This window comes from Papio anubis, chromosome 11, assembly GCF_008728515.1.
Source record: "Papio anubis isolate 15944 chromosome 11, Panubis1.0, whole genome shotgun sequence".
Taxonomy (NCBI): Eukaryota; Metazoa; Chordata; class Mammalia; order Primates; family Cercopithecidae; genus Papio; species Papio anubis.
In genome coordinates this window covers 56,354,778-56,382,005 of record NC_044986.1, presented here as the reverse complement: position 1 = coordinate 56,382,005, position 27,228 = coordinate 56,354,778, and the positions used below count along the sequence as shown (strand labels likewise).

Sequence of the window (27,228 nt, the reverse complement as noted above, 5' to 3'; positions counted from 1 at the left end):
GTTAGCTTTTTCTAAATATACTAAAAAAAAAGTTTTATCAAGTTATGATGTTCATGTTGTAAGCTAAATTAAACTCTGAAAAATTTAAAATGGAATCATTTCATATAAAAAGCATAAGTAAATTATACTCTTTAAAAAATTAATGGCTTGAGATTTTTATCTTTCTTATTCACTCTATTTAAATCTCACAATCATGGGCATATTCAATATAAAATATCCTGGAATCAATAAATTCTGCTTTATGCTGAATAGTATTCTGGGGTCTACGTACATGTGTGTGTACGTATGTGTGCATAGGATCTGAAGCAATTCAAGTCTAGTCTAGTGAACATTGTAATATTTGCTTTATTTTTATTGCCTTAATTTGTAACACCCATAAAGTTAAAAAATTAAATGTTTGAAACTATTAATGCTGATTTGTTCATTTATTAAAGAAACAGCTTCGTTTTAGGTACCCTGCTCTTTTATATGTGACATAAATGGGAATCCTCTTTAAAGCCCAGAATAGGATCTGAAATAAAAGTTGACGTTTTACTAATATATATGAAATCACCGCTGTCCTCCCTCTACACACACGCATATGGATAAGGAAGGTTTATTAGTAAAGGGGAAAAACAACCTTCAAGTTATTTATCAGCTTTTTCAAAGATCTACATTAAAAGTATGAAATAAATTCTTTTTCTTTTTTAATAGGTATGACATAAGTCTTTCATAGTAACAGAGTTTGCTTTAAGAAAATGATGATTATGTGTTGATATATTTACCATTATAGAATCTGTAACATAATGGTGAATGTCCTGATTCTTCTAATCTGATCATTAAACTGGTTTAGATGGATGGATGGATGGCAGGCAGGCAGGCAGGCTCACTAACAAACCTTTTTTATGCTAAGCCAACAAACCACCATTTTCTTCTTTTCCCCTTAGTCGGGCCTTACCCCAATCCATGTTGCTGCCTTCATGGGGCATGTAAATATTGTATCACAACTAATGCATCATGGAGCCTCACCAAACACCACCAATGTGGTAAGTATTCTTTGAATGAAGGAGGTCCATTGTGAGTATTTAATAAACTGGCAAAGGTGATTTTTATCTACTTTTTTGTTTTTTATTTTTTTAAGAGTTGGAGTATCACTCTGTCTCCCAGACTGGAATGCAGTGGTGCAATCATAGCTCACTGCAGCCTAGAATCCTGGACTCAGGTGCTCCTCCCACCGCAGCCTCCCAACTCACTGAGACTACAGGAATGTGCCATCATGCCTGGCTAATTTTTAAATGTTTTGTAGAGGTGGGGGCCTCACTATGTTGCCCAGGCTGGTCTTGAACTCCTGGCTTCAAGCAATCCTCCTGAGTTGGCCTCCTAAATTGTTGGGCTTATAGGCATGAGCCACCATGCCCTACCTTATTGTTATTATAATTAATTAATATGTAATTAATATGACTACTTAAAAGAAGAAAATTCAAGAATACGTTTGTTTCCTTTACTTCAAAGGCAAGATCTGCTCAGTCTCTAGTTGGCCACAAATTGTTAGGACTAATGAACTATGTTCATTAAACTTACAGGTGCGTTACTACTGGATATTATATTGTAAAAAATAAAGTGTGGCCAGGCACGGTGGCTCACGCTTGTAATCCCAGCGCTTTGGGAGGCCGAGGCAGGTGGGTCACATGAGGTCAGAAGTTTGAGACCAGCCCGATCAACAAACCCCTGTCTCTACTAAAAAATACAAAATTAGCTAGGTGTGGTGGCACATGCCTGTAATCCTAGCAACCCGGGAGGCTGAGACAGGAGAATTGCTTGAACCCGGGAGGCAGAGGTTGTGGTGAGCCGAGACTGCGCCATTGCACTCCAGCCTGGGCGATAAGAGTGTAACTCCGTCTCAAAAAAAATAAAAATAAATAAAAAATAAAGTGTGGGGAATATTTTTCTACAACAAAAACATTAAAAAGTGCCACATGTTGGAGAGGTCATTTAGACACTATGGTTATTTATACAAAGAAGTGATTTCAGCAGGGTGTGGTGGCTCATGCCTGTAATCCCAGCACTTTGGGAGGCTGAGATGGGTGGATCACTTAAGATCAGGAGTTCAAGACCAGCCTGGCCAGCACGGTGAAACCAATCTCTACTAAAAATAAAAAAAAAGAATTAGCTGGTTGTGGTGGTGCATGCATGTAATTCCAGCTACTCAGGAGACTGAGGCATGAGAATAACTTGAACTTGGGAGGCAGAGGTTGCAGTAAGCCAAGATCATGCCATTACACTCTAGCCTGGGCAACAGAGTGAGACTCCATCTCAAAAAAAAAAAAAAAAGAAGTGATTTCAACTAACTTCAAAGTAGTCTCTTTTTAATGTGCTTCACCATGTTATAGCAAACCCATGGAATTCTGTGTCCATAGATTACTCAATGGTATTATTTTCCCACACCAAACATTGCTCTGTAGGAACCACGAGGCTCACTTCAGAGTAGCTATCAGAGTGGTAACTTACCACCCGTGATCTGCATGTGGCATTGTTTTACAGGGTTTCAAATTTGACATCATAGTATTAACACAACAGACCATAAACATAATAACACTCGTTGGACTCATGAGCATTAAAGAAGTAACAATAAAACAAGCACCATCCTGGCACAGAAGGGGCAAGCTATGAGGTCCTGCACCCTTACCCTGAGAGTGGGGCTCCCCAGTAAGACTGCATCTTCCAGCAGCCCCAAGCAGCACAACCAAAACATAGAAATAGACCAGCTTCTCAGATGAAATGCAGTCTTTCCTGGTACTAATTGCAGAGAATGTTTTCATTCATAGAGGGAACACTGAGTAATACACTAAACGACATCCTCAACACCTTTCCAATAAACACAATCCACCAGTTTCCTGTGGAATCTGTCCTCACGTGTCCTTCCATGGAAGTAGGTGGCCTATAAAGCAAAGCTCAATTTATAAAGGCAGTTTAAAAGTGAGCATCACCTATGTGAGAGAATATATTTCATTTTTATTTTTGTCCATTTCAGTGTATCTGTTTCTAATATCATTTTCATTTTTAATCAAGTAAAGAAGTAATCTGAATTAGAATCTACTTGGTGAAAAAATAGGAGGAGGGTGGTCCAGGGCAAAGAAAATGATCCACTGGGAAAAATGTCCAAAGACTAAGATATTGATCTGTTCAGATCAAACAGGAAATGCAAACCAACTGTTGACAAGCCAAATCCGGCCCTTGACTATGTTTATGTTGCCCATGTAGTGTTTTGTTTTTAATTCTGAATTTATGGTCAATATTTAAGAATAGGAAAATTTATATAAAATCCAGACTGCCACTTCTTTTGAAAACTTGCATGGTGTGGCATGGTAAGGCTGGCATCCTGCATAGTGACAGCAGCGAGCTGAAGATGTTGGGGGTGTGTGTAGGGGGGATGGCTGCCTGCTTCGGTGCAGGTGTGGGCTCTCTCAAGCACTCCACATCTGCCCAGCTGCACTCACTCACCCGCCTGCTTGGCTCCTATGAGCACTTGCCTTTCCAGCCCCAAGGGAGGCCACATTGTAGGTTACTGAGCAGCGCCCCTGGCACAGTGGGTGACAAGACTCCCTAGGCTTATGTCAAAGTCTTTGCCTCATGGACCAGGTTCCTGTGAAATTCTTATGCATTTGACTTCCTATCTTTTCAATAAGGAAGTGCTTAGGACTATTTTTTATTTTTGAAAAAAGTCCATCATAAGCTTTATGCCAAATAAAATACGCCACTCTTCTTCAGAGCTGCAGCTAATTTACTTTGGCTCATGTTCCCTAGAGAGGAGAAACAGCGCTGCACATGGCAGCTCGCTCCGGCCAAGCTGAAGTTGTGCGGTATCTGGTACAAGACGGAGCTCAGGTAGAAGCTAAAGCTAAGGTATGCGCAATACTTGAAAAGTGTTTGAAATTGAGGAAAAACCCTTTGATTTTCATAAAACTTTTAAGTATATTTATGCCGTCTTTCAAGAATACTTTAAAAATAGTGAACAACCTCCAATAAGGAAAGTCCCTACCCAAGTAACACTGTGAAAAATCCCTTCCCTCCACCTTTGTTCCTTCGATTATTTAACAAAATGAAATAGGATGAGATGAGAACTTGTGCCTGAAACTGTCAGTACATGGCTAGTCCCTAACAGGTTGGGGACTGAATCTAGACTTGGTCCAAAGTTCTTCACACTCCGTGGAGAAGGGCTTCTGCACAAAGCTTCTAGAACAATCACAATCTGGAAGAATAACTGAGCTTTTTTAGTTGACTTGTAAGTCAGCTGTCAACAGCCACAAAAGGAAAATGAGGGATTTTTTTTTTTTTTCTACACAAGCTGTTTGGCCACTTCAGAATTGGCCTCGTATTTCACCTGCAGGAGAAACCCACTTATCTGCTGCTATAGGGATGGATAGTTTGGTCTGGTTATCAGAATGGCAGTTCAGGTCCAGAATCATAAACCATTTAATTTCAACCTACAATATGTAAATATACATTTGCACAGTCTGCAGTCTCTAGTTCCAAGTTAAGGGGTGGCAGTAGTAGCAGTATATGAGATTTTTCCTTGGCATCTATTTTTTTTCTGCTTTCAATATTCCTCTTCTCTCTTGCGGCATCTCCCTAACTCCTCTCATGCTTCCTACTGGTTAGATAGCCCCTCTTACTTTGACATTGACCCTCGTCCTCCTTATTCTTCCAAAATGGTGTCCTCTATTCTAGCCTATTTTCTCTACCTTTCCTACTTAAACCGTTTACCTCAACCTTATCACAATTCAGTAGCGAATTTCTATTTCGAGGACTACCACAGGGATCTTTGAGCAAATTAAGATGATTTGAGCCTCCCACTTGGGGATAAGATCCTAGGGGATCAGGACTTGGTGAGTACCTCCTGCCTTTGGGTGAATTGTAGTGAGGTGGTTCTCCAGTCTAGACAGATGCAGCCCATACCAGGATACACAGCTTGACAAGCAGAGGGCATCAGCCCCTGCTGACCCTTCGGCTGGGAGCCTTTGCACAGGTATACTGCGCAACCCTACACTGCCTTCCTCACACTCTGCGTTTGTCTATGGGAAGACAGAACCAACAAAATAATTCATTCCATGTGAGTGGATAATAACTGGTGTGGAGGTATAATATCCCTCCCAGGTATATGAGTTTTACTAGGATACATTGTCTTATCTCCCGAAGAAGGAGCAATTAAGGTTCAAATTTGATTCTCTGTGGCAGGTGTTGTTGGGGGGTCATTTATAGACAGAACTGCCTTTCACGGTTTTCTTATTAATGGTTCACTCTCCAGAGGTACTTAATGAGCTTAGACCTACCATCTCCTCATTTCTGAACATTGAAGAAAAAGACAAATAAGATTTTTTTTAGCATTGACTCAAAAAGTTGATTGTACCTCTTACATCAAGCATCTAATGTTCCGTGAATTTTTCATAAAGGCACCATTGTTTCCTCAGCTCATCAGCCTTACATTTCTACCTTGCTGTTTAGGATGACCAAACCCCACTCCACATTTCAGCCCGACTGGGGAAAGCAGACATAGTACAACAGTTATTGCAGCAAGGAGCATCTCCAAATGCAGCCACAACTTCTGGGTACACCCCCCTTCACCTTTCCGCCCGAGAGGGGCATGAGGATGTGGCCGCATTCCTTTTGGATCATGGAGCATCTTTATCTATAACAACAAAGGTATGAAAGCGTATCTCAGAATCCTGCTCTGTTCCCCCAAATACATCTTCCTTACAGTTCCCAGCACAGTCACAGGTCCAGAAGCCGCACAACAGCATCTATTCTTGCGATCCCACGGTAGTCATTAATATGGCCAGCAAAGCTCTGTGGTGGGAGAGGGTAACTGATAGTATTTTGTGGGGGTTTTTTTGCCTTAAGTTTCTTAGTACATTATCTTCCAATGAAACCTTAATGATATCCAGAGTCAGACTTCTTGTAAATTATTTGATGGCCTTAAATTTTAGTTTAAAAACAGAGCTACAGATTAGCAAAATGCTCAGGCCGAGCACACAAACCACACTATCACAGCTTGGTTGGTAGATGCTTTTATAACACTTGGAAAACTGGCAGTAAATTTTTCTTGGGGTTGTGTTTGTTTGTTTTTGTTCTTTCTGTTGTCATTATTGTCTGTTGTCATGATTTATGGTTTGATTTATTTTTATCTCAACTCTGATGCCTTAGAGTAATACCCTAACATAAACAGTTGCTCTGCATGTGCAGAATGCAAAATTTGGAGCTCATTTTTCTTATGCTACTACATAAGCCTAGCAAATGTGATAGCAAGATGAATTGGCTTGTGGCGCACCTTCCAAAGCTAGTAACTGGTACTGCACTCTTTTATTTGGATGCAGATAAGAAAGATTAATGTGTAATCAATATAGAAGATAATTACAAATAGAGAACTATCAGGATAAATGATGACTACCTCAAATTTCATTTCTTGTGATTCTTTGGGCTCTTCAGTAGAGTTGAGATGCAAGTTCAGGAAGCTCATTTGATGTGAAACAGAGCAATGGGTGATGGAGTCTTGAGTATTCAGGCATTTCACCATACCAGCTGCACATTCCTTTTAGTTTGCTGTAGTCTCATGAGGTCAAATGTGCTGATGACCCCCTAATCCCTGATTCATGATTGGGACCCCCACAACAGTGTGCTGATTGGCTGGTTGATACACAGATTCTTGTAGGAGTTCGAAGCCTGAGGGAGCAGCCACTCAGCTATTAACATCCAATTGTTGCATGTTTGTCCATGTGTGATTATTCAGTTCACCTACAGAATAGGCGTCTCATCATTCTAAAACCATGTCATTAAGTTCACCTCTGGTGTTAAAGGTAAGAGAATTTCTGACTCCTCCTGAAGACCAGAGGACACATAAGGACTGTGTATACATGGAGAAACAGGGAAAGAAGAAGAGAAAGTGTCCAGTCTGGTGATGTGAGATTGTGAGAGGTTCAGACTTCCCCTGGATTTTCCCAAACCGTGCAAACTGAGTCTGGGACCCTGTAACTTATTCTTCCCACAATATGAAACTCTAAAAGCAGTCCTAGAATAAGCCCCAGATCCAGCTTTCCAACTTCATCCTGGTGAGATACCTGATGACTCCCAGAACCAATAGCATGTTGTGGTTCAGTCAGCAGAAGGGAGAAAGATTAGGTATCCTGGTATGTTGTGCTCACACCCTGTCGATAAGAAGGCTCTTGAACTCTTATCTATGAGTCTTGGACTTTAAATGCAGACTTCACTGCTCATCATCACTAGAATAATTAATCAGTTCTGGAAGGCAGTACCCTTATGTCATATCTTTTTGTTTGTTGTTTGGTTTGGGTTTTGCATGTATTTTCCTTATGTCATTTCTATTGTTCATTATGTTTATGTTTCTTTTTTTTCAGAAAGGATTTACCCCTCTCCACGTGGCAGCAAAGTATGGAAAGCTTGAAGTTGCCAATCTCCTGCTACAGAAAAGTGCATCTCCAGATGCTGCTGGGAAGGTAAGAGGTCACCAGCAACCCTGAAGCAGGCCACTTCCCCGATAACAAAACACACACTTGCTAATATTCACTAATGGCCACCGAGTTGTAACTAAATATTTAAGTCCCACTAGGATGAAGAGCACTTGGGAAATAAAAGGTAAATGCTGAGGTCCAAGTACTGTGGAAACCGGAATGTAAATATGCCCTATGTTGTATCCAATCTAATCTCATTTCCTCAATCTAGGCCTCTGGTATTAAGACACCTTTGACACTGGTTGTTGTTTCTGCACGTGTTTTCAGAGCGGGCTAACCCCACTGCATGTAGCTGCACATTACGATAATCAGAAAGTGGCCCTTCTGCTTTTGGACCAAGGAGCCTCACCTCACGCAGCCGCAAAGGTACCTATAATCCACAGCCTAAGGAGACTGATGGGTAAGGTCTATCAGTCTCTATCTGCACATCTACTCCTGCTTCACCAGGAGCACCCTCCTAGTTTAGGCACCACTAAAAAAATCACAGAAAGAGAAGCACCTTAGGACATCTGTGCCTTCAGTGATTTAGTCTGCTAATATGGTAGATGCTCAGGAAATATCTACTTGTCAGTTGATTGTCTTTGACAATCCAGGACCTCTTGGAGGAAGGAGAGCTGGAACACTCTTTAGCCAGATGAAAAACATAAGCACAGCCTGAGGGAGTAAGAAAGTTCTGATTTGTCAGAATTATGAAATATGTGTTACATTTTTCTGGCCATCTAATTGCCTTCAAGTTGTTTATTTGAATTTAGTAAAATAGGTTGAGAGGTTTTACATGTGTGTTTTTATTATTGCTAAGGAGGATCTTTATTGTTAGGGCATTTTTGATCAGTAGACAACTTAGATTTCTGAGAAAAGAGAGAAACTGAGTGGGTATATAGCTATGTTATTATTTTAGTAATCTAATTTGAGGGACAAATCATAAAGAAGAGCTTCCTTAAAGACAGGTTCATAGAGTGCTATTGCTTTAATACGCTTCCTATTGTTGAGCAGGTGGCTATGATCAGAGAACACTGAAATGATGCAAACCACCATTTCAGTGTTCAGTTATTTCGCTAAACACTATTGGTTGAAGGACCCTTGAGTATCCCTTATGCTCCTTATGCTTTTTTTTTTTTTTTTTTTTTTTTTTGGAGACCTGTGCGGTAGCGCCATCTCAGCTCACTGCAAGCTCTGCCTCCCAGGTTCACGCCATTCTCCTGCCTCAGCCTCCCGAGTAACTGGGACTACAGGTGCCCACCACCATGCAGGGCTAATTTTTTGTATTTTTAGTAGAGCCTGGGTTTCACCGTAACCAGGATGGTCTCGATCTCCTGACCTTGTGATCCACCTGTCTCAGCCTCCCAAAGTGCTGGGATTACAGGCGTGAGCCATTGCGCCCGGCCTCCCTTATGCTTTTTACATCTTTGACTTACTATTCCATGTAGGGGCAGCTGCAGTGCTCTCCTTTAAACCTAATGTTTAGATCACATCATTGTATACACAGATGAATGAACTGGGGTTGTTCTAGATTACTTTAGATACACTAAGAGACCAACTTTTGGGTACTGTCTCCGTTTAGAGAGTATGTTATCTTTGATAGATATTTATTCCTGGAAACTTTCAATCATTTTCTGCCCCATCCTCTCCAGAATTATACCTCAAAATCTAAAATGAAATATCAAATTCAAAATCAAACTCCCAACTTTGCTTTTAATCTAAATGTAGCTTTCCCCTCCATAATTTCTGACCCTGACAAACATTGTTTCTATTACAAAACCATGACTTGACTTGATAAAACTTTATCTTGAAAAAAAGATATAGCAGCATTATTCATGATAGCCAAAAGGTGAGAACAACCCAAATATTCATTGATGGATGAATGCATATACTCACTGCACATATACACACAGGGAATATTATTTAGCCTTTAAAAGGAAGGAAATTCTGACATACGCTACTATAATACATGGAGGAATCTTGAAGACGTTGTACTAAGTAAGCCAGTCACAATAGGACAGATGTACAATTCTATTTATGTGAAGTACATAGAGTAGTAAATTTATAGAGACAGACAGAGAATGGTGGATGTCAAGGGTAGAAGGAGAAGGGAATGGGGAGTTAATGTTTAATGGATACAGAGTCTGAATTAGGAAGACTAAAAAGTTCTGGAAATGTATAATAGTGATAGTTGGAGAACAATGTGAATACACAGAACTTAATACTACTGACCTGTACACTGAAAAATGCTTTAAATGGGAAATTTTGTTATGATATTTTAGCATAATTTTAAGGAGAAAGATTTGTAAGGAATTTAATGGTTGTACATTTTATTTCATTTCATTTTTACCCAGGTATGTGTGGGCTACTTTCCTTTTTCTTTTTCATTTCTTCTCTTTTCTTCTTTTTTCTTTTTTTTTTTTTTTTTTTTTGAGATGGAGTCTCACTGTCCCCCAGGCTGGAGTACAGTGGCACGATCTTGGCTCCCTGCAACCTCCACCTCCTGGGTTCAAGCAATTCTCCTGTCTCAGCCTCCTAAGTAGCTGGGATTATAGGCATGTGCCACCATGCCCAGCTAATTTTTGTATTTTTAGTAGAGATGGGGTTTCACCATGTTGACCAGGCTGGTCTCGAACTCCCAACCTCAAGTGATCCTCCCACCTTGGCCTCCCAAAGTGCTGAGATTACAGGGGTGAGCTACCTTGACCTATGTATAAGTAACCCCAAGTCCTTCATCCTTCATAGATAACAAGTAAATAATTAGTAAGTGAACTATTTTTTCCTTGAATGAGAATAGTAACTTTGGCACAAAAAGCAGTGTAAAACTGACCAAAGTTATAAAGCAATTAGTACAGCAGGTGACTCCAATATCTCTTTCTGTTCACAAATAATATTTTTTTTTTTTTTTTGGTCACCCAGGCTGGAGTGCAGTGGCACGATCTCAGCTCACTGCAACCTCTGCCTCCCAGGTTGAAGTGATTTTCCTGCCTCAGCCTCCCAAGTAGATGGGACTACAGGCATGTACCACCACACCCAGCTAATTTTTGTATTTTTAGTAGAGATGGTGTTTCACCATGTTAGCCAGCTGGTCTCAAACTCCTGACCTCAGGTGATCCGCCCGCCTCATTCTCCCAAAGTGCTGGGATTACAGGCGTGAGCTACTGTGCTAGGCCCACAAATAACACTTAAACAGGGCAATAGTTGGTATATTCCTAGTTCATTTTGCCTTTATGTTTGTCAAACAAGACTTAGTATTCATAGTTCCCTATCTGCAAAACATCCTTTACAAAGATTTGAAAAGAAAAGCAGTCCTTTAAATAATTCTTTATAACATTCCATTAGCCTTAGGCATATTTTTATAGTCAATTAAACACAGGTGTTTCTAATGGGACATTGATTCTCATTTCCATGCACAATTGCTTCCATAAGAGCCTGGGTAATGCCATATCTGGCACATGTCCAACAATCCCTCTCTTCGGGGCAGTGGTACTGGTCAGGAACTTTTTCTAGACTTTAATCTTAAGCAAAGCCAGTCATATAATTTTAGGTATTGGCTTTATCTGCTAGGGAAAATAAAACCCTAGCTACAATGCTTTAAATTGATGAGCCTCCATTTTCTCATGGCACAAACAGTCAGGAGGTAGACAGGGCAGTTGTTGATGTTGATATAGGGTGTTGAGGCAAGTTCCCTGTGACTTAAAAAACTCAGTTTGGGGGTACAAGTGCAGTTGTGTTACATGGATATATCGCCTAGTGCTGAAGACAGGGCTTTTAGTGTAACCATCACCCAAAATGTGTACATTGTACCCATTAGAGAATTCTTTGTCCCTCACCCCACTCTTACCCTCCTACCTTTTCAAGTCTCCAATGTCTATTATTCCGCTATGTCCATGTACACACATTTAGCTCTCGCTTTTAGGCAAGAACATGCAGTATTTGACTTTCTGAGTTATTTTACTTAAAATAATGGCCTCCAGTTTCATCTGTGTTGCTGCAAAAGATATAATTTTATTCTTTTTTATAGCTGAGTAGTATTCCGTGGTGTGTGTGTGTATTTATGTGTGTATATATGTATACACACATAAATTATATACATTATAATTGTATATAATATATAATTGATTTCCAGCTTTATATTTGTCAAACAAGACTTCATAGCTGAGTAATAGTCCACTCAGCTATAAACATATAGTATATACATATATATGTATACATACACACAGGGTATGCGATACGTGCATATCATGGAATACTACTATATGTATGTATATATATCTGTATACACACACACGTACCATGGGATACTACTCAGCTATAAAAACGAATAAAATAGGCCGGGTGCAGTAGCTCACACCTGTAATCCCACCACTTTGGGAGACTGAGGCGGGAGGACCCACGAGGTCAGGAGATGGAGACCATTCTGGCCAACATGGTGAAACCCCTTCTCTACTAAAAATACAAAAATTAACTGGGCATGGTGGCTGGCTTCTCAGGAGGCTGAGGCAGGAGAATCACTGGAACCCAGGAGGTGGAGGTTGCGGTGAGCCAAGATCACACCACTGCACTCCAGCCTGGGTGTCAGAGCGAGACTCAGTTTCAAAAAAATAATAATAATAAATAAAATGTATATATCCCACATATTCACATATTCTTTATCTAATCATCCATTGGTGGACACTAAGGTTGATTACAGGACTTTGCTATTGTGAATAGTGCTGCAATAAGTATATGAGTGTAAGTATCTTTTTTGATATGATGATTTATTTTCCTTTGGGAAATATCTAACCAGTGGTAGGATTGCTGGATCAAAGGTAGTTCTATTTTTTGTTCTTTGAGATATCTCCTTACAATTCTCCTTAGAGGTTATATTAATTTACATTCCTACCAGCAGTGTATAAGCATTTCCTTTTCTCTGCATCCTTGCCAGCATCTATTATTTTTGACTTCTTATAACAGCTATTCTGATTGGTGTGAGATGGTATCCAGTTGTGGTTTTGATTTGCATTTCTCTGATGATTAGTGATGATGATCATTTTTTATATGCTTCTTGGCCATTTGTGGGTCTTCTTTCACAAAATGTCTGTTTGTGTCATTTGCCTTCTTTTTAATGGGGTTATTTTTTTTTTCTTGTTGAGCTGTTTCAGTTCTTCATAAATCCTGGATATTAGTTCTTTGTCAGATGCATAGTTTGTGAATATTTTCTCCCACTCTATATGGTATCTGTTCACTCTATTGATTATCTCTTTTGCTATGCAGAAGCTTTTTAGTTTACTTAAGTCCCATTTGTCTATTTTTTGACTTGCTGCATTTGATTTTCAGGTCTTAGTTGTGAATTTTTTCCCTAGCTCAATGTCCAAAAGGGTTTTTCTTACGGTTTCTTCTAGAGTTTTTATACTTTCAGGTATTACATTTAAGTCTTTAATCTATCTTGAGTTAATTTTTGTATATGGTGAGAGTTATGGGTCCAGTTTCATTTTCCTTCATGTGGCTATCAAATTTTCCTAGGCATCATTTATTGAATAGGATGTCCTTTTCTCTGTGTTTATTTTTGTTAACTTTGTCAAAGATCAGTTGACTGGAGGAATGTGGCTTTATTTATGTGTTTTCTGTTCTGTTCCATTTTTCTATGCATATATTTTTATAACAGTGCCATGCTGTTTTGGTTATTATAGCCTTGTAGTATAATTTGAAGTTAGGTAATATGATGCCTCTAGCTTTGTTCTTTTTGCTTAGGATTGCTTTGACTATTTGGGCTCCTTTTTGATTCCCTATGAATTTTAGGGTTGCTTTTTCTAATTCTGTGAAAAATGACATGGATATTTTAACACGGATTGCAATGAATCTTTGGCTTTTCCCTTCAAAGAGAGTTGATTGGTTGCCAAATTTACTTTCAAGCCACAGGCAGCAAGAAAGTCAGCACAACAGGGCTTTCCCAGAAGTTCCACCAAACCACATCTCCTTACACCCCACTGGCCACTTCTATGTGCAAAAAAAGTTGAGAAATAGTGCTGAGCACACTGCCAGAGAAGTTTGTGTGTTTGTTTTGTTTTGCTTTTATTTTTTGTGTTTTGATTTGGGGGTTTGTTTGGTTTTGCTGAAAAAGAAAGGAGAACAAATACAGAGCAGGCAATCGGTCTTCTTTACTCTAGGGAAGTTCAGGCATTCCTGAATTCTGACAGTGGTGAGAGATAAGGGACAGAGCCTCAATAGGGCATGATTACTATATGGATGTGACAGCAGCAACCTCAATGTTAACTCTTCATCAAATCACATCCTTTGTCCTTTTTGTTAGAGTATGTGATGCCTTCTTCTTACCCTTTCTTCTCCTTTCTTCTCTTTTAAAATTACCAATGTATTGTCTTACTCATACATGTCCTAGAAATGTGATGAGGTTTCAGGAAATTGGGGTACTGAAAAGTAGATGGGCTGCTCTAATCTATTTTAGTCCAATCTATTTCCTGTGGCAGGACCTTATGCTGGCAAGAGGATTGGCTTGAGTTCAGGTATAACCTGGATACTAATTGTAGAAGAGATAGTAAGTTTTAAGTATTATTTATCAGGTTTCTCTTCCATAAAATATGCAACATATCTATTGATGTGGATCAGTATATTTGTGAAAGTTCTTGAAACAAATTCAATTATGATTTAAATGCTATATATTACTTTTGATAATTTTAAGTTGCATTTGCTTTTACTTTAATTTTGAAATACAAAAGCACATGTGGCAAGCGCTTTATCCTCTACATCAAGAGGGAAAAAAACATATAGGTCAAAATTATTCTACAGTTGAATCACTTGCTATTTAATTTTTCTTTTGATAGATGCATCTGCCTTTCTTAGTGTGGCAAGTGAGGATCATTTTATTTTTCACAAAGTAGAAACAACTTAGAAAATTTTGAAAATTCCATTAGAAGCCTCAAGATAAATGTGCTTATTATTTGAAGATATTTCTTAAGTCTTTCTGAGATTAACTTTTCATAGTAAAATAATACGTGAGTCATTTTTCCCTTGCTTTGTACTTTCCTTTGTGTCTCAGGTAAGGAGCTCAAGATAAATCCTTGAGCAATAATAGTAATGTGTCTGGAATTGGCATATATTACAGAGCTGGGTCTGTCCGTCTCTGTCTGTCTGTCTCTCTCTCTCTCTCTCTGTATCTGTCTCTCCCTGTCTCTGTCTGTCTGTCTCTCTCAGAGTTTTAAAGACAGACTCTCCCTATGTTGCCCTGGGTGGTCTTGAGCTCCTGAGCTCAAGTGATCCTCCTGCCTCAGCCTCTAAAGTAGCTGAGACTACAGGTATGCACCACCATGCCTGACTGCTACAGTTCTCTTGATTAAAAAAAATTTTTAGGACATAGGATACTTTTTGGTGGCATTAGAAGTAAACAAGATTTTCATGTGTGAGAGGGTCTTGAGCTACTTTACCTTAGTTAGGGGTTGAGAAGTGACTAACCTGAAGATTATGTCAACAGCAAAAGCAAAAAGAGAGAAGATACATGATAAGAAGCTAAATTCTGAGTTTATCTTGTCTTTACCACTTGAAGTAGTTAGGTTAGTGTTAGACACATTGACTAATTATATTTCCTATGTTAGTGCTGCTTTGTGAATTTTCTCTTTTATGCTGGAGTGTTGGGGAGATGAAACAACTCCCCTCCTCCTGTCCCTCATTGCAGCGTTGGGCTCAGACCAAAACTCTGCAGTTGGCTCTGAGGGCATCGGTCTCTGAAGGGTGTGTCCCAGCAGAGGGCCAAATGCTTCTCAGGGCAGCTGGGGTTTTCAGATGGCAATAGGTCAAAATTAAAAATAGGGATATAAAATCTTCTTTTACCCTGGCTCATCCAGTTTGGCAGAGGCTAGTTTCAGAAGAGTCTAGAAGTGACATTTCCACTTTCATGGGTTGATATAAGGGTTTGTGAAGTGAGGAATGCTGTTGGACTTGGACATGCCAGTGACTGAAATGTGAGGGTCATTGCAGCAGGATGGCTGAGTACTGAGTGCAGCAGACCCTCAAAACCCTCTGTGTTGTTTCTGATCCTTCTACATGGCTCAAAAGGATTGTGACTGATCCATTGTCCAGATTTGGATCGTACTTCCAAATACAAATTCTTAGATTCTATTTTCTTTTTCTAAACCTTCCTGTCTATGGAAAAAAAAAATCATTCTAATTTGTCATTAGCATATTCGATATACTCAGGTTTATGTCCATGTCAAAATGTAATCTTGCACTTCTTGTAAGTGACTGTGAACTAGGGCAACATCCCCCAAAACTCTTTCTTGGGGCAGGAGACCCTGATGGCTCCTGAGGCACAGCTGACCAACAGTTTATTAAGGGAATCTTGATTGTCTCTCTGTGGTTATCAGGGGTTAGCCAAGAGAAGGATGCCAGAATGTGCTGAAAGCTCTGGTACTCTTGATTCAAAATCTGAGGATTCCTTTCTTCCTGTAATTAATACATGACAGTTATTGTGAGGCACTAGAGAGACACAAAGAGAAATATAACACAATATGTGCCCTTAACAAATGTATATTTAGTAGGAGGAGATAGATAAGTAAACAAAAGAGTACCACTAAATATCCCCAGGACTTTGATAAGAGTCAGTCAGGGTTGGGGGTAGGGGTTGAGGCTTGAGACCTCACGGAGGGTGTGACCGTTGAGCTGAATTTTCAGCTGACAGATGCTGGCTCCTGGGCATGTTAGGGAAGAGCATTCTTGTAGGGTAAGGCAAGACAGAGAAACATGAGACTATATTCTGTTTGGGGGATGTGCAGGATGACAGACCAGCATAAAGACAAGTTTTGTAAAGGAGGAAATCAAAGGGCCAAATGAGAAGAGATTATAGTGTCTTAACTTCCATGAACATTAAAAATTTCAACTTGTAAGCAATAGATGGCCATTAAAGGTATTTTTTTAAAGAAAAGAATGAATGGCTCTGAACATGCCCTAGTGATAACTGATTGTTTGTTGCTTCTTCCTCCTGTCCTCAATTTAAATAAAGCAAGTAATTATTGAGCATGTTGTAACATAACTTCCTGTAAAAAGGAAATCTATATTCCTTTTGGAAAACCAATAATACTCTCTTTTTGCTTAAAATGTCCATGTTAAGCCGGGCGCAGTGGCTCACGCCTGTAATCCCAGCACTTTGGGAGGCCGAGGCGGGAGGATTGGGAGGTTAGAAGATCAAGACCATCCTAGCTAACACGGTGAAACCCCGTCTCTACTAAAAATACAAAAACTAGCCGGGTGCGGTGGCGGGCGCCTGTAGTCCCAGCTACTCGGGAGGCTGAGGCAGGAGAATGGCATGAACCCGGGAGGCGGAGCTTGCAGTGAGCCGAGATGGCGCCACTGCACTCCAGCCTGGGCGAAGAGTGAGACTCCGTCTCAAAAAATAAAATAAAATAAATAAATAATTAAATAAAATGTCCATATTAAGTTATGTTTTCCCTACTTAGGAATGCAGGAGACATGAGGGCACTATATTCATAGTATCACTTGGTTTACCAGTATTTGCTTACTTAATCATGATTTCTTAAGCAATCATAGAAAACCACTAGAAAGAGACATCTACTATTTGAAAATGCACTGTACACATTTTTATCTTGTTCCTGGGCATGTGACCAAGTGATTTGTGTTGACAGAATGGTTATACGCCACTGCACATCGCTGCCAAAAAGAACCAGATGGACATAGCAACAACTCTGCTGGAATATGGTGCTGATGCCAACGCAGTTACCCGGCAAGGAATTGCTTCCGTCCATCTCGCAGCTCAGGAAGGGCATGTGGACATGGTGTCGCTGCTCCTTAGTAGAAATGCGAATGTGAACCTGAGCAATAAGGTAACCCACTTCTTTCTTGACAAAGCACGCAGCACACCAAAACCTCACCCCTCAGAAAGGTCACTAAGAATTCACAGAAGATCTGGGTCAAATAGGATGTGTAAAGTATAATATTGCACCAAGTTGTTTACCGAAGTGTTACTTAACAGAGCAAACATTTGGAAACAATCTGTTTAAACAATAAGAAAAACAGTCAATAGGGCCAGTTGCTCTGGCTCAGGCATTTAATCCCAGCACTTTGGGAAGGCAAGGCAGGTGGACTGCTCGAGCCCAGAAGATCGAGGCTGCAGTGAGCCGTGATTGCTTCTTTATACTCCAGCCTGGGTGACAGAGTGAGACCCTGTGTCTTTAAAAAAAAAAAAGAGAGAGAGAGAGAGAGAGAAAGATAATGGTAAACAAATAATTCAGATAATTCAGTCAGACAATGAGTGTATTTGCAGGTGACTCTATATACATATAGCCATAAAAATGAAGTCCAGGAAGTTTTTGTAGTAACATAAAGTTTTGTTATAATGTTAATTCAAAGAGCACCATTGTTACTTCACCATAACATAGCAAATAAGTAGTTGCAAACTGTAGCTCATTGCTTTATTCCACGAACATTTTTGGGGTCCTGCTCCTTGCTCATCCGTTTTTAAGTTCTAGGTTACAAAGAGAAATGGGAAATATTGCTGCCTTCGTGAGTTCATTTTAATAACAAATTTAGCGTAGCTATTTTATGGAGTAGATAGGGGAAGTTGCTGGCAATTTTGAAGGAACTTGTGAAGACTATTCCCTAAACTCTTCTAACACCCATGCTGTCATCTTTGATATCCTCATTATTCATAAAGAAAAGACTAGAGTTTTATCAAGCAAAGTGAAAGTTCAGCCCACAATTAACCAGAAACATGTTAATGAAGTTACTGCCTCTCCCTGTATATATCAAAGAATTTAGCTTTGCTGAATTGCTCGTTAAGATTTGCCCAAAACACAAGACAGGTGTTTCTAAATCTTCAGATAATAGGAAACCATGCAAAAGGGCCCTCAGATTCATGATAAGCTCCACTCTCTGGCATTTAGCTTCTCTTCTGCCTGCTGGGTGTGGGCATAGCTATGATATTTCTCAGCCCTAGCTCAGATATTGGAGTAGGGTTTCAAAATAGCAATAGTCTTATGTTGACAAATAACAAGTAATTTAAATACTTTTAACACATGTGTGTGTGTTTTGAAATCACAGAGAGTTTGAATCCTAAGTCAGATTCTTCCTGTGTCATTCAGGCAAGTTCTATCACCTCTCTGAGGCTCAGTTTTGTCCTTTAGTACGTGGAGATAATAATACTGACTTCAGGAGATGCTGTGAGGATTCACTGAGATAACATTCAACACTTTTTTGACTAAGAAAACATCTTTTTTTAATTTTAGAATTTTTACAATTTTGGAAAAAGCTCACTCCATATCAATCTGAATTCTCAAGTTTATCATTTAACAAATTCTGTAGACCAAAAGACATATACAGGAGACCAGGGATATGTTTTTTTAGTTTTAGTATTGTGAAAATCTTTTTTGGTCATTACAGAGCAAATTTTTTTTTAATTTTTTTAATTTTATTTTTTTCTTGTTAAACATTCCTTTTATGAGTGCATGTCTCAGCATTAATGAGACTAACAAAGCAATTTCATAATAGTCATTATAGTTAATATTTGTTTGATCTTTTGAATTTTCTATAGTTTTATATACCAATTTAGAGACAAGAATTGTAATGGCTTGCCTCAAAACTCAACTTGTCTTTATGACAAAGAGGACCTTTTGTTTCTCAAATTGAAGCACATGCTGGTATCAGAGTGTATTTTCTCTTCTGAGCCCATAATATTGTATTTCACCAGTTCTTCCAGAAACAATGTAGTACTTTCACAATTGGTTTACATTGAATATTTCCAGTAGGTTTGATACCAAACTGCAGTGTGACCGACTTTGTTTCTTCAAAATCCTGCAGCTAACTGGTACAATATATACCCAGCCTTGAATTCACCTTAGACTCATAGAATGATTTTAGGCTAAAAATATTCAGGGCAAAAATTTTCTCTGTGCTTGCTTTAGTAGAGTGGAAATTAACGAAAGGAATTCTGAAGACTCAAAGACATAGTAAACCAGGGAAACCTGGAAATTTCTGGCCACCTTCCTAAATAAATGATACACAAACAGATATTCCTAGAGGAATTCTAAAAGATCAGCTGGCTTTCCATTAGCATGTTGAACTTGAGGAACTTCTGAGAACTTCTAATACTTTTAACTTCTAACTTCTCATTAGAAACGATCTAATGAGAAGGCATTTGTAAATCCTTGCATCCTTTCTCAGTTGTCATTTTCAGTATAAAGCACTAAACATGCCCTCATATGAAAACAGAAAAGCAGCAAAACTTTTTATTATTCAATAAGGAACTGTCTCTCAGTTTTTGTCAGTTTTTCCTGAGTTGTCAGTGTTTTAAGCATCAATTACTCACTGTTCCCTCCTCCCTTCTCCTGCCTACCTTTCCCTCTTCTCATATAACACTACATTTTATTTCCTTGCTAAAAAATAACTATTGAAAGAAAGATTTAGCTTTCATAATTTATGTTGAACTAAACACTTTATTGTTTTTACTTCCTTTTTTTTTACTAGTAACCAGGACTTTCCCAGTACTCTTAAGGAAAAATGATCATGAACCCCAAGTTATTGTTGAGGTGCTACTGTTCAATTTGATTCAATTTTGCTTTTGATGTCCCTATTTTTCCATATAGGTTTTGCAGACCCCAATGCTATATTTTTCATACAACTGGAAGAATATTAAACAGAGCTGTTGCTATTTTAATTTGATGTTTTCTCTGTTTCAAATAAATTCTCTTTTTTTTTTTTTTGAGACAGAATTTCATTCTTTTTGCCCAGGCTGGAGTGCAATGATGCAATCTCAGCTCACCACAACCTCCGCCTCCAGGGTGCAAGCAGTTCTCCTGCCTCAGCCTCCCGAGTAGCTGGGATTACAGGCATGCACCACCACACCGAGCTAATTTTGTATTTTTAGTAGAGACGGGTTTTCTCCATATCGGTCAGGCTGGTCTCGAACTCCCGACCTCAGGGGATCCGTCCACCTTGGTCTCCCAAAGTGCTGGGATTACAGGCACGAGTCACCGCGCCCAGCCCTAAGTGCTATTTTTAAAATGAGCAATGATCAAAATGCCATAAAAGATTAACAGGTAACTTCTGAACTCTAACAGGGCTGTGGTTGTTTTTTAAAATCTTTTAATAAAGCCACGAATATAAAAATAAAATGTTTTTTATATAATTTATCCTGTTCTACCTAAGAAAAATGTTTGACTTTTTTTCTCTGATTTAATCAATGAATGGGTAGATTAAATGCTAGATGCTGGACACTGGTTATATAAAAATTAAAGATACAATACTTGCCTCAATAAGCTCACAGTGGTTTGAGGAAGACAAGCAAGAAAACAGAGTTTAAATGCAGGATTATGATAGTTTTAATTGAGGTGAGCACATAGTAGGTTTGCAAATAAATGTACTAACTTGGCCCTTTATTGAAATGAGAAGAGAGAAAGGCCAGGGAAGCCTGAAGTGACTCCATCAGTGAGTGGGTAAGCCAGGTGAGCAGCAGGCACCTAGACGTGGGAGCGTGAGAGGACAACATGTGCCCACAACGCATTTCTCAGTCTTTGCTGAGAGCTACTCAGTAAAGCACCGTCAGTGTCGAAAGTCTCAAACTTAGAATAGGTGACCATGACACTCACAAAATGTTATGGCTGACAATATTATTTCCTCTGAAGTAGAACATGGAACACGGTTCTATGATGAGGTCAGTGTTTGGGTGGTGCCAATTTTGGCCCTGGCTTATTTTTCTTGAATTGCAAGTGAATGCATCAGTCCTGCTTTTCACATTTCCCCCTTGATTCAGTTCGAGTGAGCTTCCTCCAAAATTCTGTAAACATTATTAAAAAGTCCCAGCTTGACTCTCTCTGCATTCCATAATTGCTCTGATGGAATAACAACCCCTGAATAAATAATGTTGCACATCTAGAAGGCTCTGTGCTCTTCCTAAAACTGCCTTTGATTACCTCCTTTCCTCTGACAAATAGGACAGGCTGATATTTTCATTGCACAGATGCTAGAGGGGGAGAAAAGACTTCCAGGATTAAGATATTAACTTCTGTGCTCATAATGGATGAAAGCAAAAAATCTGAAAGCACTTACACCAACTCACTTTCTCTTAAATACTGAAAAAAAAATGGTTTACAATGTAAAGAGGTTTTTTACAACCACAGTATAGTCTTAGTAATTTTTTTTCTTGGTCATGAGAGCAACCACGTGTTCTGCAAATTCTCTAACAGGGTTAGTTTCAAATACTGTATCAGTCTTGTTAAACCCATACATCATCTAAATGACCTGGAAATTCTCATGATCTTGCATTCACATTACGTGCCACAGGCGATCTTTCCTACCCAGAGTGACATACAGAAAATATTCATTAGACCTTGGGAATTAATATGGAGAAAATATTATCAGCATATGTCAATGTTCACTTAGTAAACAGATATCATTTAAATAATTTTTGGTAAAGCTAGTGCCATTGGCAATATATTAAAACTCTTGCATAATTTTGTAAAAAATAAAGTCTAATTTTTGGAGATGAACACTGAAGTGTATGGGGGTAAATGTTATAATGTCTAGATTTGTTTTAATACTGCCACAAATAAATGAGTGAAAAGGAAAAGAAGGATAGATGAAACAAATATAGGAAAACTTTGATAATTGCTAAGTCTGTGATGAGTATACAAGGCTCACTCCATTTCTTACACTTTTGAGTATGCCTACAATTTTTCCTGCCTACAGATACTAATGTTGCCACAGTGCTAAGACAGTATACTATATATATATATATATAGAGAGAGAGAGAGAGAGAGAGAGAGGTTTTATTCACTCCTGTCACCAAGGCTGGAGTGCAGTGGCGCTCTCTCACTCACTGCAACCTCCTCCTACTGAGCTCAAGCAATTCTCCTGCCTCCCAAGTAGCTGAGACTACAGGTGTATGCCACTGCACCTGGCTAATTTTTGTAGAGATGGGGCCTCGCCATGTCGGCCAGGCTGGTCTCAAACTCATGGGCTCATGTGATCCACCTGCCTCAGCCTCCCAAGCATATAAATTTATTCCATAGGCTTTTTCTTACATAGAAATTCTTGGCTTACCATCTTAGAATTTACAAATGGTTTCTCAAACATGGTGGCTATGTGTGTGACATTACTTCCTGTAAGATGACTGTGCCCTTTGAATCTTTTGCAGAGTGGCCTGACCCCACTCCATTTGGCTGCTCAAGAAGATCGAGTGAATGTGGCAGAAGTCCTCGTAAATCAAGGGGCTCATGTGGACGCTCAGACAAAGGTATACACCCCTCCCTTTCCACACGGGAAAGAATGTGTCCATTTGGTGACCGCAGTAAGGAAGAAACTATACTCATATTAGGAGAACAAACCCTTTAATCATCTCTTTTCTATGTAATATTTTAAATATATATTTATGCAAGGGACACTAAAGTCTCTGATTGCCATATTCCAGGGACTTTTGTCTTTAACGGCCTGGGTACTTGATCCTAACTGTATAATAATTTCCCCCTATATTAACACTATTGAGCCTCCTTACAACAGATGCTCCTTTAGGGGCAGAATGTGAAAGCTTGTACCTCTCTTAGTTTGTGTGATGGATTTTTTAAATGCAGACAAATAGACAAATAGAAAAACTTGTAATTTAGGACCCCTATGTTCGTTCAGCACGATTTATGAAACAGGATAAATTAAGGCTTATTTAAATATTACTCACTTGCTAAATTCCTAATGGTCTGTGCAGTCTTGCCTGCATTCTCCCTCTCAGACAAAAAAACTCTCATTTCAAAATGAAAAAAAAAAAATTACTGATTAGTCTTATATAATGCCACAATTCAAACACAGAAAAATAAAAGACTTTTCATGTCATCGTCAAAGATATAGCTTCACATTAATCACATTTCTCTGAAATTTTTCTTTATATGCTTAATATCAGATTTGTGTCATCTACTGTAACATATGTTTTCTTTTTTTTTTTTTTATTTGAGACAGAGTCTCACTCTGTCACCAGGCAAGAGTGCAGTGGCTTGATCTCGGCTCACTGCAACCTCCGCCTCCCATGTTCAAGCAATTCTCCTGCCTCAGCCTCCCGAGTAGCGGGGACTACAGGCGTGCGCCACCACGCCCAGCTAATTTTTGTATTTTTAGTAGAGATGGGGTTTCACCATGTTAGCCAGAATGATATTGATCTCTTCACCTTATGATCCGCATGCCTCAGCCTCCCAAAGTGCTGGGATTACAGGCGTGAGCTACCACGCCCGGCCACATATGTTTTATTTCTATATGCCATATTTGACATGAAAAAGAATGACTAATAAATATTGTGAATAAAATTTTTATATGTAATATAAGTAGGTTCTGATGTATATGGACATATTGAAGTAACTAGTAATATAGAAATACTATCCCAAATTAGCTAGATAAAAGGGTATTGACACCAAAATGAGATTGAATTTAGCTTATTTTCTTATGTTGCTTGAATACTTTCATTGGGAAATAATTATTGACTTTGGAAGTTTACAACTTCATGGTAAATGTCTTCATTCCATATTGCTTATTCACACACACACACACACACACACACACACACACACACACACAGACTTAAACACTTTATTAGGTTCTCTCTCCTTTTTGTAGATATGAAACTCTAGAAGGCAAGGTCTAGGTCAAGTTTCTTAACATTTTTCTGCCCCAGCACATCCAAGCCATGCCCTAAAATTCAGCCAGGGAGTATGGTGAAGATTCTCAAAGCCAGGTGGGGGAGGAGAGAAACAAGTACTGCTCTGCCTCTGTCTGTTTTCCATTTGCACACATGGCCCCTTGATGTGTACGAGTCTCAGGACTCCACCACAGCTTCCTCCTAACCCAGCCCAACTCAGGTCCCAGTTGGTAGTCTTTTTTTTTTTTTTTCCCTCCAAAAGGTAATCTCACTCTGTCACTCAAGCTGGAATGTAATGGCTTGCTGCAACCTCCACGTCCCGGATTCAAGCGATACCACCTCAGCCTCCTGAGTAGCTGGGACTACAGGCGCATACCACCACACCCAGATAATTTTTGTATTTTTAGTAGAGGCAGGGTATCGCCATGTTGGCCAGGCTGATCTCAAGCTCCTGACCTCAGGTGATCCACCTGCCTTGGCCTCCCAAAATGCTGGGATTACAGGCATGAGCCACTGTGCCCGGCCACATAGTCATTTTTATACTCCGTATAATACCTTGCGGCATGTAACTTTTCCTGCCCTTTATGAACGGAGCAGAGCATCTCACTTCAGAAAGCATCTCTCTGTCCTTTACAACCTCTTTTCCGTTCCATTCTCTTCTCTGCAAAGGTCATAGCCACCAAAAGGAAGTGAAGCCATGATTGTCCCATAGCTAGAGCACAGCAGAAGTGCAGATAGCTGGGTTGCTTGCATTTGCTGCTTAGTTTTGTGCTTAAGGAGTTTGTTGTATCCCAGGAATGTTCACATTCTCACTGGTAAAGAAGACAGCCCCAAGCAGCCCACAGGTGGGATGTATACCATTCAACTCATTAGCTTACATGAAAAAATAATAATAATAAAATATCAAGACCTCTTCTCGCTGGCGAGGAAAAGACTAGAAAATCCTGGTAACAGCCTTTGCAGTCCTCTCCCCCTGCACCCCTCCAGTTTGCTGACCCTTTATACCCCACCCTCCTTTTGCATTTGAAGTTTCACCAAATGATTTTAAGCTAAATTGTGCCACAGGGTATAATAATCAATGTTGTTTGATAGAGATGAAGCCACTGCTTTTGCTTTGTAGAAGGATAATGTCCGGAAGCATTTTATTTAGACCACCCCTGAAAGGCATTGATTCTTAGAGGACACTAATTAGGGATCAGGAGTTACATTGGATTTCTTTAAATGTGTGTAAAAGCGTAAAAAGCTTTGAGAACTTATGTGATGCTTACTCATTTCACATTTATTTATAGATTTCCTACTGGTCACCAAATTCTTACCTGGGAGATACATTCCTTGCCCTCATAGAATTCATAGTTTAGAGAGCAAAACACGTAGTATTATAACAACAAAGTCATCATCATAATAAAATAAAACAATGTATTACCCATTTTCTCTGTGCCGGGTACTATTCTCAGTGCTTTATATTTATTATTTTGTTTAATTCTTACAACTACCCTATGAGGCTGGTGAAATTAACATCCTCATTTTACAGATGAGGAAACTGAGACACAGAAAAAGTAATTACTTGCATAAGGTCCCAAAGCTAATTATTACAAAGCCTGATTTTGACCATAGGCCTATATCTAGAAATATATATATAATTTTAGAGTATTAGGTAATAACTAAGTTTTTTGACAAAGGTAAGGTAGGATAGAGGAAGCTATAGCTTGTTCAGTATCATGGGAACATGAGAAGAAAAACGGGAATTATGTCTTAAGATATTGCTAGAAAATTAAGAAGATCTCAGAGGGCCTTAATGTACCAGGCTAAGCTGTTCAGCTTTTTATCCTGTGTGCGCTGAGAAGCCACTGAAGGTTTTAAACACAAACGTGATAAGATCAGCAGTCTGGTTTACAAAGATCCTGGGAAACAATGCAAAGAATAAGTTGATTTTAAACCTTGGAGCAGGGGCAGTTAGGCTATTGTGAAATCCAAATGAAGAATGAAGAAGGCCTGAACTAAGTGGCAGATGAGACACTGAGGAACAGGAGAGAAATTAGAGAAATAATTAAAAGACATGCAAACAGGTAAGATTTGAAGACCTTTGGGAGGCCGAGGCAGGCATATCACAAGGTCAGGAGATCGAGACCATCCTGGCTAACACAGTGAAACCCCGTCTCTACTAAAACAATACAAAGAAGTTAGCTGGGTGTGGTGGCGGGTGCCTGTAGTCCCAGCTACTCGGGAGGCTGAGGCAGGAGAATGGTGTGAACCCGGGAGACGGAGCTTGCGGTGAGCCAAGATGGTGCCACTGCACTCCAGCCTGGGCAACAGAGCAAGACTCCATCTCAAAAAAAAAAAAAAAAGATTTGAAGACCATGTGTGTATGGGGACTGAGGAGAAGCAAAAATTCAGGATGAAACTAAGGATCTGACCCGTGCAACTGGGTGATCACAAGTACCATTCAATGAGACAGAGAATAAAGGAGACAAAGCCAGTTGGGGAAAGAGGACTATGAGTTTCGTATTGAGTGTGTTGAATTATAGATTACCTAGGGGCCATTCGAGCAGGAAAACCCAATAAACGACTCACATATTGATCTGGACACAGAAAGGATGGCTGGACTAAAGATGCAGGTTTCTGAATCATCGCAATAAAGGTATTAGCTAACACTGTGAAAGTAGGTGTAATCCTCAAGGAAAAATGTGGCACAAACCAAAGACAAAACCCTTGGGATCCACTCCATTTTACAGTGGATGGAGGAGGCAAAGGAGGGCCTGTCCAAAGGTAGAGGAGAAATGACGAAAGAATATGATAGGGCTGTCAAATTATGAAAAACTGTCAAAGTGTTTCAGATAAGAGAAGCTCAAAGTCCATGCATGCCATGCATGGCTGGGCACTTGGGATATTATAAAGCAGTTTTACTAGAGTAGTGGAGATGATGAAATGTAGGGAGAATGGGCGGAATAGTGTATGAAGATTTTTTTTTCAAGAAGTTTAGTTTTGAAAGGATAGAAACCTAGAGAAAAGGACAAATATTTGAAAGGAGTATTTTTTGTTTCTAAGATGGAAACATAAAAATATGTCTATAAGCTGAGATGAGCATGCCAGAGGAAAGAAAAATGGTTAGCAAAATTATTTATTGTTTTTTGG

General features: G+C 39.3%; 1 protein-coding gene across 33 annotated transcripts in view; it reads left to right on the top strand.

Moving 5' to 3' along the window:
- Positions 1 to 27,228, top strand: part of ANK3 (ankyrin 3) — a 704,392-nt gene that overhangs the window by 526,328 nt on the left and 150,836 nt on the right. For 29 of the 33 annotated variants that reach the window (XM_031652632.1, XM_031652636.1, XM_031652645.1 and 26 more), the window contains 7 exons: positions 927 to 1,025; positions 3,784 to 3,882; positions 5,482 to 5,679; positions 7,389 to 7,487; positions 7,770 to 7,868; positions 17,114 to 17,311; positions 22,618 to 22,716. In XM_031652632.1, the coding sequence (XP_031508492.1) occupies positions 927 to 1,025; positions 3,784 to 3,882; positions 5,482 to 5,679; positions 7,389 to 7,487; positions 7,770 to 7,868; positions 17,114 to 17,311; positions 22,618 to 22,716 (891 nt within the window). The remainder of the gene's footprint in view (positions 1 to 926; positions 1,026 to 3,783; positions 3,883 to 5,481; positions 5,680 to 7,388; positions 7,488 to 7,769; positions 7,869 to 17,113; positions 17,312 to 22,617; positions 22,717 to 27,228) is intronic. The other 4 variants (XM_031652640.1, XM_031652653.1, XM_031652652.1 and 1 more) reach the window with 1 other exon arrangement.